The sequence below is a fragment of the Charadrius vociferus genome, unplaced genomic scaffold (genome assembly GCF_000708025.1).
Source record: "Charadrius vociferus isolate BGI_N301 unplaced genomic scaffold, ASM70802v2 scaffold21, whole genome shotgun sequence".
In the NCBI taxonomy this organism is placed as follows: domain Eukaryota; kingdom Metazoa; phylum Chordata; class Aves; order Charadriiformes; family Charadriidae; genus Charadrius; species Charadrius vociferus.
In genome coordinates this window covers 216,653-231,655 of record NW_009646850.1, presented here as the reverse complement: position 1 = coordinate 231,655, position 15,003 = coordinate 216,653, and the positions used below count along the sequence as shown (strand labels likewise).

General features: G+C 39.7%; 1 protein-coding gene across 1 annotated transcript in view; it reads left to right on the top strand.

The window, feature by feature from the left end:
* The window catches only part of MGAT4D (MGAT4 family, member D), a 31,792-nt gene extending 22,646 nt beyond the window's left edge, over positions 1-9,146 (top strand). The window contains exons 11-16 of the mRNA XM_009894172.1: positions 3,736-3,843; positions 4,817-5,010; positions 7,132-7,210; positions 7,335-7,413; positions 8,682-8,794; positions 9,120-9,146. Coding sequence (XP_009892474.1) covers positions 3,736-3,843; positions 4,817-5,010; positions 7,132-7,210; positions 7,335-7,413; positions 8,682-8,794; positions 9,120-9,146 — 600 coding nt within the window. The remainder of the gene's footprint in view (positions 1-3,735; positions 3,844-4,816; positions 5,011-7,131; positions 7,211-7,334; positions 7,414-8,681; positions 8,795-9,119) is intronic.
* The last annotated feature ends 5,857 nt before the right edge of the window (positions 9,147-15,003 follow it).

The window sequence follows — 15,003 nt, the reverse complement described above, 5'->3', positions numbered from 1 at the left end:
GACTTAGGAATTTGTGGGGAACGGCCTGCTGCAGATCTGCGTAGAGTGGCACAGGGTTTGAGCCCTTCGGGGCACGTGGAGAGGCCTGACTCACAGAAATGCAGATTTCCACACCAGAGCTGTTCTGCCTCCGTCGGCTCAGAATGTGGACGGCGCAAGCTCACATCTGGTCACGTAGGCAACCCTGCAGCACCAAAGAAAAGGCTGAATACAGAAACCTATGTGGACTACCACTTCTAACTTTCTGATGACCTTCTAATATGAAAGTCAGTGAAGCATACAATTTTACAAGCACAGTTGTTCTGCATTTTGCGTACCAATTCCTCTCTTTCAGGAAGCAGAACTTAAAATGTTTTGCTTTAAGTCTTTTACTACCTGGGGGGGGAAAAAAAGACTGTTTGCCTGAAAAAAAATAATGCAGGGAAACATGTAGATTGAACGAACGAAATTATTTTTTTCACTGAAAATGAAAGAAACAGGTGCCATTTCTAGCACTACAGGTGAGCCCAATGATATACAAAGTATTTCTTTATGTCCTATTGCATTCTTTCTCACACCAGTCTTTGGTGCTGGTCACACTCTTCTTGTATGACTGTGTCACGGAGGACTGACCAGAGTTTCTTCTCCTTCTTGGTTTTTAAGGTTTGAGAGTTTTATTTGATGAGTGTAGCCAGTCCCCCTCCAAGTGTTCACACGTCTTACTTCTGTGTTGATAAAGAAGGAAGAAGAGCCAGACAGGAGTTGTGCAGAGCAGGAGACTGAGGGGAGTGGAACAAACAAGCTTTGAGTTTTACTGTGTAGTAGCAGAGGTGACTCCTGGGGACAGAGGAATGTCCCTGGTTTTACGTTTAGTAATGCTACTGAGGAGTCTCGATTCCCACTTCGTACAGATAGGAGTAAGCTTTGAAGTCCTACTCCATGGGTCAGGCTGGTTCAGAGGAGTTAGAGTGAGCTTCACGTACCTCTAATTTAGGTTCTTGCCTGCCCGTGGTAACAGAATTAAAAAAAGAGACTGTTAGGTTAATGTCACCCATTCCATATCTGTCTAACATGTCCCAACTTCCATCCAATAGATGAAACATTTTATTTTTTTTCAAATGACTGTTCTAGTTTCTAAGACCTGATTAATACCTAAAATGAAGCTGTGTTCCTCAAAAGCAGGCGGGCAGCTCGTACGAGTCCGCTCTGGCCAAGCCGAAGCCACGTGGCATCAGCAAGTTTCTAGTGAGTTTCGCTTCTGCAATTGCAGTTTCAATTGCTGTGGGTAGCAAAAACCTATCGAGACAAGTCAGTCTCGCGCTGGCCTTGAGTGGCAATGACCAGTGGCATGACCTACTGGGACCATTCCTGAGAATGCAGAGCATGGAGGCTGGAAGAAGGACAGAGCTGCTGCTCCTCCTCTGCTTGACAGATGAAAGCGGTGGACTTTCCTACAGGCGCCAGAGAAGGCAAGCTGACAGAAATCCTTGCGCTTTCCCCTTTCCAAGCAACTAAGAATGTCACTAAGCGATCACACACTGTGCCTCATGGGAGGGTCAACAGGGCACCCGTTTGTGGCTTTTACCTGCCATCCTGTGGCGAAGGGTGTTTGGCACGTGTTTCCAGCCTGGGCTGAGTATTAATATACCAAGATTCAGCTACATCTGCTTGCCAAGTTGGAAAAGACAGTTTGTGATGATCAGAGCCATCAGATCTCTGTGTCGTTCAGAAACTTCATCGTGTTTACCTCCTGTGAACCATCATCCAGTTCTGAGGTCCCCAGTACAAAAAAAGACATGGACCTGTTAGACCAGGTGCAGAGGAGGGTGACAAAAATGATCAGAGGGATGGAACACCTCTCCTATGAGGATAGGCTGAGAGAGTTGGGGTTGGTCAGCCTGGAGAAGAGAAGGCTCCGGGGAGACAGTATTGTAGCCTTTCCGTACTTAAAGGCTTAAAAGATGGAGAAAGACTTTTTACCAGGGCCTGTCATGACAGGACAAGGGGCAACAGTCTTAAATTGAAAGTGGGTAGATTGAGATTGGACGTAAGGAAGGCATTTTTTACGGTGAGGGTGGTGAGGCACTGGAACAGGTTGCCCAGAGAAGCTGTGGCTGCCCCATCCCTGGAGGTGTTCAAGGCCAGGCTGGATGGGGCCTTGGGCAACCTGGGCTAGTGGGAGGTGTCCCTGCCCATGGCAGGGGGGGTGGAACTTGATGATCTTTAAGGTCCCTTCAAACCCAAAACATTGTATGGTTCTGTGATCATATGCAGTAGTACATATGTATCAAGCGTAGTGGGGACTAGCAGGCTGCGAAGATGGGAGCCCTGACTTACCGAGGAGCCTTATCTCAGTTTCTGCACAAATGACCATGCCAGTCCTGTGCTACTGATTATTCTCAGCCGCTGCCGCTCTTTTGGTAGTGCTGCCATAGCATGAAAGGAGACATGCTAGAGACTACATTATTATAGGGGATGAACTGCAAACCCTGTCAGTAGAAAGATCACAGATCTACTTTTTTTATAATGTTTTTTTTTTTTCCTAGCAAAAATATAGTGTGCTTTTCAACGAAACAGCTGCCAATAAATCAATTTGCATGTATTGTGTTTTTACATTGTTCTGCTGAACATCTGCTGTGGAGAAACATAAAAACACTTAGTTCTTTTTATAGCCTTCCAGGTGGTTTTGAACTTTTAATTAGTACTTCTGCGGAAACTATAAATCCCCCATGAGTTTTGGTGTTTAAGCCAGCTGAGTGAAGACTTAATCACTTCTAGCTTTAGAAGGCATTGATACAGTTTATGTAATGTTTTTCTTTTATAGAACTGAACAAACTTGATTGAAGAGGTAAACACATTATCCTCTCAAATCTAAAGATGTGAGACCTGGGATACAGAGAAGTTAAATGATCTTCCAAACTCATACAATAATTCGGTGGCAGAACCGCGAGTAGAACCCAGGGAGCCTCATTTTAGCTCTTTGCTCTGCTCTATGATATTATGCTTCATTATGTCTCATTAATTATTGTAGTATGTCTGCTTCATTGTATCGAAGTATGATACTCTATAGATATAGAGCAAAAATTACATTTAAAGAAGTAATTTGCCATGATTCAAAAATCAAGAAACTCAGCAATTAGTACCAATTACAGTTACTTAATTCCCTGGTACATGTCATGTCACGAAGTGTTCTAAATTGGAAAATCACAATTGAAATACAGTATCTAAGGGCTTTATGTAATTATAAGATAATATACATAAGATACATAACTTACAGTATAGTACCTTATAAGCTTCTCAAACATAGCAGAAAGCTAAAATAATAAAGATTGAAATGTAACCAGAATCTATCTCAAGAAGGTCCGTTTTGGTCAAAATACTTTTATTGGAATGATATGGCAAGACCAAGAGTTGAAGTGAAATTTGCCAGAAATAGTTAAAAAAATCAACCGGTTTCAGATTTGAGGTTCATTTTTGTCACTCTAAGGTGTGATTGATGGTATACAGTGCAGAAATCCCTGAACTAGTGGTGGTTGATCCTTCAAATCTACATAGCATCACGAGTGGAATTACGAGTTTAGGTCTAGAAACAATGTATTTGCAATAAACTGACTGTTAATCTTAGGATTACTCATTTAAATATGGATAAAAAACCTGGACTTATACCCTCAACTACATAATCAAATTGCCTTATGGAACTTAGTTTGTGTCTTCTATATTTAAGTAAAACTTCGCTCCCTTTTACTTTCTTTCCAGATACACTGTGAAAACGAGAAGGCAAAGTTACGTATCCGTGCTAAACCATCTCTCTTTCAGCATGTGGGAATTCATTCATCTTTGCCTGGGAAGATACAGAATTTGAAAGTAAGGATAAGGAATTAATGCCGTATTTCTAAATTACACGCTTGTGTTCCGACTTGTTTCTCAGATCAGTTTCAAGCATTGCATCTTTGGTATTAGATGGCATTTCCATATCCAAGAACGCTGGTTTACAGATTTGGGGCAGAGTATTGCTCTGGCATCTAAACTGCAGGTGGGGCACACTACTTCTGCACAAACATCTTTGACTCTCTAATCTGAACACTTGTACCAATCGTAGTAGCATTTCATGGGATGCAGGAACCCTCTTCACAGCACAAGGTTTCATGTGCTCTGCACCGTACAAACAGCTACGATGGTTTGTTTTGGCCAAATCGGGACATGGTTTAGTGGTGGACTTGGCAGTGCTAGGTTAATGGTTGGACTTCATGATCTTAAAGGTCTCTTCCAACCAAAACGATTCTATGATTATATGATTCTATAATAGTCCACAATCCCAATACAAGGGGCTACTAAGAAGAAGGTATACTGCTAGGACAAGGGTGTGGCTATCGTGACGGCCATAGATTTTTAGGGAGAGTTTGGAGGGCAAATAGTGGATCTACCATGTATCTGGTAAGGACAAGAGCAATGAAGCACCAGACTTCAGGGATGTCCTGATGGCACCATTTAGACTAGTCATGAGATCATTCAAATTGCTGTATTGGATCAGACTGGAGGTTTGTGTAGCCTTTAGCAGAGACCAGTACCAGATGTCCTGGCAGAAGGCATAGTAGACAACTATGAAATAGTCTACTGTGGAGAAGTTTATTTTTAAATCTAGACAACTGAGAAATAATCAGTGCAGCTCTGTCTACAAATTGTAACATTGATTACACTGAAGTGAATATTCTATTAAAAATGTTTTCTGACACTGAGGTAATTATTTTCTGGAATAGCTTCTTGTAGTAATTCATGATATTGGAGCACTTTTTTTTTTCATTGTATGAGTGAAATTACATTTCTTTATATCGCACAGGATAAAGATTTTGGCCAAAATGTGCTACATAAAGCACATGATAATCCACCTGCAAAAGTGGATACAAGCCTAAGAATATACCAGCAATATACCTTGGAAAAAATTTATAAAGGAGAAGACTGTTTTTGGGCTTCAGCTCCAGTGGCAGGGGACTACATCCGCTTCACCTTTTTAAATCCATTAAAAATTGAAAAGTAAGTATTACATTGTACAGAATATGGAAGCCTACATATATCCAGATTGGAAATGATTGAATGTGTTCAAAATCATGAGTGCTCAACTGTTTGCATAAACCATAGCCTCATTACTGACAAAAAAAATCCACAATTCGCTATTTATCTGCTCCCCTTCTTGAATTCCCCTCCTGAAATACATTTCTTCCTTGGTAATTAGAGGGCTCTTAGATTTTTTTCCTTTGATTTCTTTGGTTAAATATTTTACATTCTCTTATGATAGTTCTCAAAGGAATTTGTTTTTAACTAAAGAATTTCATCAATGGAGTTGGTGAAAGTTGTATTTCTATAGTTGTCAACGGAAAGGCAGTTTGTGTGATGTCAAGTCAAAGGCCATGTCCCAGACGAGACATTTATGAGTGTAGGTGCAAGAGAAGATAAAATATCACTATTGTGAGGAAAAAATGAAGAGTGAATTAATAAAGGTGGGGTTCAGTTGAAGGTTCAGAGACTTGAATGTAGGTATTTACAGTAGAGATGTATATGTAAGGTCGGTGTGTAAGCTCCTTCTATACATGACAGACAGAGATCTACTTGATACAGTCAGTGGAAGCGAGAGAGCTATTCATCTCATTCTCTGTTGGGTCACCTGAGTCAGTTGCTATTTCATGGACTGCAGCGAGCGTATCTCCATTGCCTGTAATGAGAGCTTGAACACTGGGGTCACAGCCAGACTTCTAACTTCACGTGTTTGGATCTACAGCCAAGTCCCACCTTGAATGTCTTTCTGATTCTAAAAGATGAAACTATCATCTTCTCTGTTCTTGCATCATTCAACTTGGGTTTCCTTGAAAGGAAGAGACACCTGTAGCTTAAGATAGACAAGTGTTTTTCAGAAGGACTTACTCTGTGACCAGTACACATCAACGCTGGCACCAAAAGAAGCAGTCCTGCCTGGCTCAGCAAAGTTTCTTCTTCTCTCTGTGTCAGATTGGAGAACAGATCTGAGTTAAAAGTAACCTAGCAAGAAATATGGCTCCAGGACAGTGTCTCTGACACCAATTACCATATCTCTGTAATGATATTCAGAGAGAAAAATCCTTCACTGTTGTTACACTTCCTCCCAAAATTGGTGACAAAACTAAGAGAATTCAATTTCTGAAAATATTGTAGATTTCTCACTTATTTAAAAAAAACAAACAAACAAACAAAAAAAAACCCCAAAACCCTAAGCAAGTCTTTATCTCCATCTAGTGAGCTGCACTAAATGAGAGTTGTTATAGTAAACACTGGTGTTCTGTGATTAATGCTGTTAATTAATTGGTTTATGCTTCAGGAAACTTGGGTAGCCTCTATTTTTGCATTTTCCTGTTACTGGGAAGCTGTACTGGATGAAACCAATTTACATATGCTATTGCCTAATGGCTGGTGCCAGCCCCATCCCATTGCTAACCTGTGAAAATGTATAGTTAATCCTATATTTCGTGGTCTTCTTAGGTCTTGATTGCTTGATACCAGAGGAGGCGGATTGATGCTTTAAATTTCCTTAGCTCCTTTTGGATCTGCAAACCTAAGAACTCTCATGCCAAAAATGTAAAACCAAACCGAGATTTATTCATTTTTTTAAAATCTCATTGGTGTTTTTGCTTGGATTCTTGCTTTGACAGTGCAGTTGCTCATTGGCTAGAAAGGAAATTATTTAGAAGCACCTGAATTAATAAAAAGGGGGATTATGTTGGCATGTAGCATATGGTCTGGCAGAAACCAGGATTTTTTCTGCCATTGCATTCCAGAAAGCCCATCTCACCTCGGTCTTAGGATGACAGGAACAGATCAGAGGGCAGCTCTTCCTTAGCCATTTAAACCTGGAAAGTTAATTTATTTGGAACTTGAGCACTGTAAAGGGGGAACACTTGCATTCGTGGTTCCAGAGAAAGATGGGTTTAATGCTTGTTTAAAATAAAAGCCTCTAGTATGGTTTGTGACACTTTTGAAAGTTTCAACGCCTATTTCTGTTCTCTATAGCCCACAACTAATTAAAGAAGAGGTATTTGAAACTTTCTTTCAAAACTGAAAAGAATTACTACCCTAGAACATTTCTAAAGTATAAAATACCTGGAAATAATATACATTTATCATCAGGTACTTCTTCAGAAGTGGAAACATGGAGCACCCCGGTGATAAACTCTTTAACACTACCGTGGAAGTGTTGCCAGCTGATGTAAGTCTCTCATTTCCAACTGTAATACACAGTGCTCTTTCATTTTGAGAATGATGTTCAGCATTAGATGTTGTGCCCTAAAAAATATTTCTGGAGATTTTATTGTTTTGGGGTTTTTTTACAGGAAATGCTAAGAAAAGAACTGGTTGACAGTGGAAGTAAATTTAACTACCCAGCAACCAAAGACGGATATTTAAAAATAGGTAAATTGTTTATTGTCCCTTCAAACCCAGAAATTTTGTTCTTATGTACAAAATGTTTCTGCATTTGAGAATTTCATTAACTCTGTAATAAATACAATGTTCCAAGGTGAACTAGTAAGGAAAAGAAACCCTCTGCGCTACTGCATATTATAGCATATGATATTTGACCAATGACTATCCTATTTTGTTTTAAATAATGAAGAACCCTACCAGCAGTGGCAAAAGCCAAGGCACCTAATTAGGAAAAAAAACCCTAATTGCAATCTCTGCAAGGTTTTAATAGGATAATTGACTCTGGTTTGGATTTTGCAGCCTTAGCTGAAGACAAGGCTTTCTTACCATTACGACAGCAATAACTCGTGCTCCAACCTGAAATGAAGCATCAGGTGATGCGCCTTCCCCCCCTCTTTGCCCCCATTCCTGCTTCCCCCTCTGCCCTCCTCAGGCTGGTGCGTGACTTCTCTTCAACGGGCCGCAGGTTCTCCACAGGCTTGCCAAGGCCTGGTTTCTACTGTTACCTTAACGAAAACACCACTATATGAACAAAAAAGGACTACTGGGAGATCTGCTTTGCTTGCCACCTCCTTCTGTCTCTTCTACCCCAGAATTGCTCTTTTCTCCCAATGAACCGCTTTCACCTCGCCAACGCTTCTCGTTTGCTTTGCTTTGCGCCTCTCTCCCACCTCCTCGTGGCTGTTGCGCTCTAATTAGAGATGCAAACCGAAATGCTGTCATGTCACAGCTGCACATGCAAGTTGATAGGAAATTAATATCATACATGGGATGAGCGTTTTTCAGTTGTCTGCAGTGATTTTACGCCAGTTTAACAAGGTCAATTAAAAGGCACTGAACGAGTGAAAAAATGTATTGGAATTGGTCCATGATTCCTAATATATCTTTTTAAAAATAATCATGCTTCTCAGGAAAGCTCTTTTAGAATATTTAACATGACCATGCATGCCGTATGTATTGGTCACTACTAACATATTGAAATTTATTTTTTAACATTTATAGCTATAGATTCTTTATTCTCTTGTATTCTTCCCCAGCTCCTTGTTGCTGTAACTGAAGGAATGAATCCTTCTTGTGTACAACTTTATCTTCCAGTTGTTATTATTTGACTTTTTCCAAAAGATTTTTTTTCCCCCATGTTGTATCTCTGGAATTAATTTATAATTTGTAATTTAGAGCTTTTGCATTAGTTCACGTGAAAGCATATTTCATTCTAATATATGTTTGTACGGATCTTGTTTTATTTTTTTATTTAGGGGCTTTTGAAAATGGAATTGCAGAAGGCAGGATCAATCAGTCAATAGGAAAAATACAGGCTATTCGTTTATCAATCAATTCGGATTCTCCTGTATGGGCAATACTTAGTGAGGTAAGCATGTTAATAAAGCATTTTAATTAAAGCTTTATTAAATGAGTTTCGGTTCTTCCTACCAAATAGTATTGATAATAGTTAATTTTTATTTAATTTCTAATTGAATTTTGTGTGGTAAAACTCAAGTGGAGAATTATATTAACATGCGAATTTTTTTTATATAGTTTCTCCCCTATGTCTGAATGTGTCTGAACCCGTAAGTGGAAAGTTACTGAAGAGAATTAACACAGCGTTAAACTATAGCCATCGTTAGAAGGAGGGAAAAGCTACTGTCTTAGGCAATGCTTCTACAGATTTTAGAATTTTTTTATTTTTTTTTCAGGTACTTATCAAGACATCTGAAAACTGAAAAAAAATACATTTTTTGACATGTCGCTTGTTATAGACCGTTTGAAAACGAGGCTAATGGCAACAAAAAACTGCCTGGGTCAAAAGAACAAATCCAAACCCATTTAATTCTTAATACTGTGTATTAGGAAAGAGTTGAGATAACTATTAAATCTTTATATAAAGAATATTAGAAGTTATAAAGAACCCAATTATGGTAGTTATTTCTATAAAATGTTCTTGAGTAAGGTGTCATGTATAAAAATCTCACCTTAGCTTGGCAACATTCAATATATGTTATTATAAACAATTGATAAAGCATTATAGGCTGTCTCAGGGACTAAAACATAAAAGTATGGTAAGTTTCACCAGAATGAAAAATGGGGACATTTTTGAAAAATATTATGGACACAGTTTTCAACTCCACTAAGAACACTGGTCAATCTTGGAGGGAAAGTAGAACTGAAGGAAAAGCTGACAATATTCATTGCAAGTATTTAGAGCAGTCCACAGAGATAGGAACAACTTAACAATATGAAAATGGATCTCAAAATTTACAGAAGTGTATTTCAGCCTTAATGTAGCATAAGTTATGTTTAATATTTTTTTAATGGGAAGTGCCTACAAGTTACCATTTGAATAACTTGAAACTTAAACAGATATTGTTCTGAGGATTGTAAAACTTTGCAGTGAATGTTGCATTGAATCAACTGCAGGAAACAGTGTGGGTATTTTGTGTAACTATATTTTTGTAGAAAAAAAAAATATTTAAATAAAATTTTGGATCCTATAATTTTATAATCAGTATGTACTGACATTTAAATCCTGGTCACAAGGGAAAACTCAATAAAAATTTGAAAACAAAAGGTAAACCATGGTAGTCTCATTTGAAATGTTTTTGGGAAATGACAATCCACCTTGGACGTCTACCTGTTAACGTGCACAATTCTTGTATCGCGTCCTTAGCACTTGAAGCACGACTGCGCCCTCATTCTCCTGCACATGCATTGCATCCTAAGAGCAGACAGCCAGAAATAAGTTGCACTGTACGCTTTTGCATGGATTTGTATTAAATGGGTTAAATTCAAGTAGAATTGTATTCTTAATGCAAGAGTACTTTTATTCATAATGAGACGAAATTAATTTTCTTACATTAAAACAGTTCAGAAGGGTGTTTTCTTTAAAGACCACCTCTAATAGTACTTTTTGATAATTTACAGTATTGTTTATATACTGTGGTATGCACTATATTTATGTGCAGGTAGATATATATATATACCTATGTATGTATGCATGTATTTCTTGGACTGAATATTGCAGCTTTCATTAGGTTAAGAGTTTAATGCAGGTTAAGAATGCATGCAGTAACCCAGAGTGCTTAGAGATACACAGAGGGATACCTTTATCCATCAGCACTTACAGTAAAAAGAAGGGTTGAGTGAAACCGAGACCAGTGGATCGTTAAAAACCAGTGGCTATAACTGCAACAAGGGAAAGAAAGGAAATAAAATGGCTCTGCATCCAACTACCTGGCACGAGAAGGGCAGAGCCGCCTCCCTCTGACCCTGCTCAGAATCGCCTTTCAAGATCATCTTTTTCTCTGCTGATAAAGGAGTCTGAGACATTTAGTCACAGAAAGTTGTACTAGGGAATAAAATGCAACTTAGATTACATTAAGGGAAGACAAAATTGAGTGCTCTGAAGTCATTCTCTCTCTTAACCTGAAGTGCATCTTTGGGGAAAAACAAATTGAAATAAACAGGGCCCTCTACGCAAAAACGCGAACCACAGATAACCTACAGAACACGGGGGATTTTCCTGTAGAGCTTTAGAAACTTGTACGGGTACAAAAATTATTAAAGTGTGGGTCTTCTCCTGACGCCTTAGTTCAGTTCTTAGTGTATCATAGCTTCTAGTGCCGTCATTGAAATCACATCGTGTCATGGGGATTACCTTCAGGATCTTGTCACACGCTTCAGAATGGTAAGTTCTTGTAAATGTCCTGTATCTCTATCGTCTGAATTGCCCTCTTATATGGCCTGTTTCACCTGCCATCAAAAGATAAAAGCAGCAGAAATCAAAGTAGAAAGAACATTCCTTGTTGAACATTTTACTAATTAAGAGTGTGATCCAGTAAAAACTTAAAATCTTCTTTTGCCATTGCTTTCACTGCCACAGAGTCACAAGCTGGGAGCAGTGTCTGCATTCAGGCTGCCTGACGCAAACTTGTTACAGGGAAGTGTCACTGGAAAGAGGAAATTTCAGAGCGATTATTAATCAGTGGCAACATGGAAAATAGTCAGGTAACAGATTTTGTTACCAAAACCTCTGATTTTCACAGTGAAATTAGATTTCACTCCAAGCGTTGAAGCATAATTTCAAAAAGCTCACCAGAATACCTGAAATTGTATTAGGAAGTGACTGGACCTTTTGTAATTTTTATTTTTTTTTTTCGTTCTGCACAGCCAGCTTTGTGCTTCATTCATTCTGTTTCTATTTTTATGTATTTTACATAACCATTGAAACCACAGAATACGCTTCCCATCACTTTGTAAACGAGGTTTTAAATGTTGACACAGTAAATCATGAATGCTTGCATATCCACTGTTAAAATAAAATTTTGCTTACTCTTGATTCTTCCCTGGGCTTTGTGGAGCACAGAGGTTTCTTGCACAGCCAGCAGAACCACGGCTCCACTGTAAAACCGAAGGAACCTCATGAGAGGAACTCAGGATTTTCACTGCAGAAGTGATAGCCGACTAGCGAACGTTACAGCCCACGACGTTTAAGATAATGGAGTGTTATGGAAGTACACGTACGTACCTCTGCGCGGTAACAGCCACCACCACTGGCGAGGGAATTAGCTGGGTTTGTTCATAACAGTCTCTGTCAGGCACGGAGCGGTTACAGAACACGCACACCTTCCTGTCCACCCTGCAAGCAAGTTCCTACCTGTGGTTTTTCGTTTAACAATCCTATGCGCTGAACACCCCCGCGCTCTCGCACACCGCAGCTCTGAGGCCAGTTTAAAGGCTGCAAAGAGGCCTCCTCGTGGGAAGCTGCAGTTCAGGTAACGGTTCCAGGGGATAAAGAACATCCTCTGCCTCGACGGGTGATGGGTTTTTGCAGCGCAGGCATTGCGATTGTAACTTACAAAACCAAAAGCAGTCAGCCTAAGTCAAAAAACAACTATGAAAGGGGTTTCAGATTCCACACCGGATCACCAAGCTCCTTCAGTGGGAAATTTTACTTCAGTACTTTCATGTGGTTTAAAACATAGTCTTGAAAATATCGACTACTTCAGGCTCATTGTACATGTAACTAATCAGGTTAAATGCCTGTGTGGGAAGTAAGCTCATTTTTCAAGCTTATTCAATATTAATGACGATTTATTCAACCCATTTTGATTTTCACTGGAGCGCAGTTATTCATTTCTTTGTCTTAAATCCTTTGAGGGACTTTTGAAAAGGGAATGCTAACATTTGTCTTCAATACAAAAGGCGGTTATAAACTTGGCTTCACCGATTTTTTTAAAATGTTTTTATTTCCATTAATTATGTGGGCCCCATCAATGTCACTATGACTTTTTTCACCGCTTAATACAAGCACACATCTACTGTAAATGCTAATGGATGCTAAAGGCACACTGAGAAGAGACTAAACAGCAGTATCTATTAAAATTAATTAGGAGATATGTAATCCAAAGTTGAAGATATATTTGCTTATTGAATTGAAAATCTCTCTCGCATGGTTGAGGAAGAAGGTGGATAATGTCCCAGACACAAGGATTGCAATTTTCCCTAACATTTACTTTTTTATTACTCATAAGTCACACATTTGTTAGCTGTATTACTGGTTGCACAAACTGTCTTGTGTGAGAGTGGTTTTGGTTGTGTTTTATTTTTTTTAAAATTATTGGTTGCATAAATGTAAGATTCCAGATGAATCTTTCATAGATGCCTTACGATGAGCGGTAGAAATATTAACAGAATATTCTGCAGTAATCTTTAATTCTGCAGTCGCTTCTAAAACAATGTATGTGCATTTCAAGCTGTGAGGACAGTTCTCGTATGTCTTTGTTTCATGACGGATTGCTCAAGAACATTCCTTAATTTTTTGTTTTAACTAGAGCTGTCAAAAGACTTTAGTTTCTGTAGGGCTATGGTACTATTTCTCAAAAGTACATTAAATAAGGATTTGAATTAAGGCATAACAGATCTTTCTGATCAGCATTAGAATAATGGAATCATATGATTGAGAAATGGTGCCATAGCCCTAGAGAAACTTCAGTCTTTAGACATCTCTAGCTAAGCCTTAACAAGAGAAGAAATTCTGCTGCTTTTCTAGGACATAAATATGCACTGTGTTTAAGTTGTGAAGTTTGCGTTGACCTTTGAGGCTTGTAATTGTAATTATCTATGGCAATCTTAAGTTTTAATGACACTATCAAAAGAGAAATACAATTAATTTAAGTTTTGAGCTTGAGCATTAGTTTACAATGACCTTCTAATACTTGAAAGGCAGAATACCACAAAAATAAATATGAGCATTTGGATTTAGACTTCATATTACACATTCAAATGGTAACTCCAAACAGTTCTGAGTCAACAAACTAGTATGTGGTAGATGTAAACCAAATGGGGAAATCTACAAAAATTATCTGAAGTTATAAATTATTTTAGGAGGGGGGAAGCTTACCTTAATGGTGTGTAGGCCGTAATTGTTATGTCCAAAAGCCAGTTTCCTCAACATGGTAGGAATCAAATAACATAACTGTGGCCTGAGCGCTGGCTGAAAGAGGCTCAGAGCGATGAGCACCACTTTTTCTTATGGCTATCAACATTTCTGGTGTTTCCTTCCTTCTTTTCTTTCACAGACCCACAGTTTCATAGGCAATAGAAAGAAAAGCTCTGCGTATGTGCCTTAGTAGGAATTTCTTAGGCAGTGAAATCCAGCTGCATTTTAGCGATACTGCAATGACGCGTGCCCTTGGCTGCGTATGAGTGTCCCTTTTCCACAAGCAGTTTTCAGTGAAGAGTTGTGGATGCACCCTTCGGAGAGATTCCACAGTAAGAACAAAAGGCAGTGGCTGCAGTTATACGGTTGATCTCACAAATACTGGTGTGATGGTTGGTGTCCAGAACGAACGCTGAGCTTGAAATGCGGACGGCAACCCCAAGAGCCTTTGGCTACGAGGAAGTCTTTGATGAAGTGAGCCATCGAGTGACACAGTGTCACATGCGAACATACCAAACCCTCACCCAGTCCGTCAGCAGCTGAGCCGCTGGAACAACTTCTACGTTCCTCGTGACCCCTCAAGGAAATGCTTTTGTCTCAGCGATCTCCTCCATGTTTCAAATATCGGCGCTGTGGGTGATGTTTTTAAACGCTCATAAATTGTACACTACCCAGAGCGGAACGATACAACTTGAGCCGAGCCAGGAAGCTCCTCAGGGCGGTAACCTGCTGTGAGCGGGCCTGGGTGAGGCTGTCAAAAAAATCAGTCAGGAATTAATGCAATAGCACTGGATCGCTAGACCCCCTGTCTCCAATTGCAATAAAGAGCTCATTAATTTGAGCTAAATTGCTCTGATGAGCGATGGAGAAGCCACCACATCTTCGCCCGTCCTGATCACTGACCACAGGCCTGCGGAGCACGATGGTACCACTGTGTACAAACAAGGCCCCGCTGGCTGTGCCCACCATGGCAAAGACTACCTCAACACCTGTGCTGGAGCACACACTAATGCCCATCGCACCCAACGCCGTTGGGTTTGCTGTCCCTCCCGGCAACTTCTCCTCAGGGCGAAGGGCATATTCTGGTCCCCCCCCCCCACTCCGGGGTGGGCCCGGGCGCCGAACGGCGTCGCGGCGGCGAA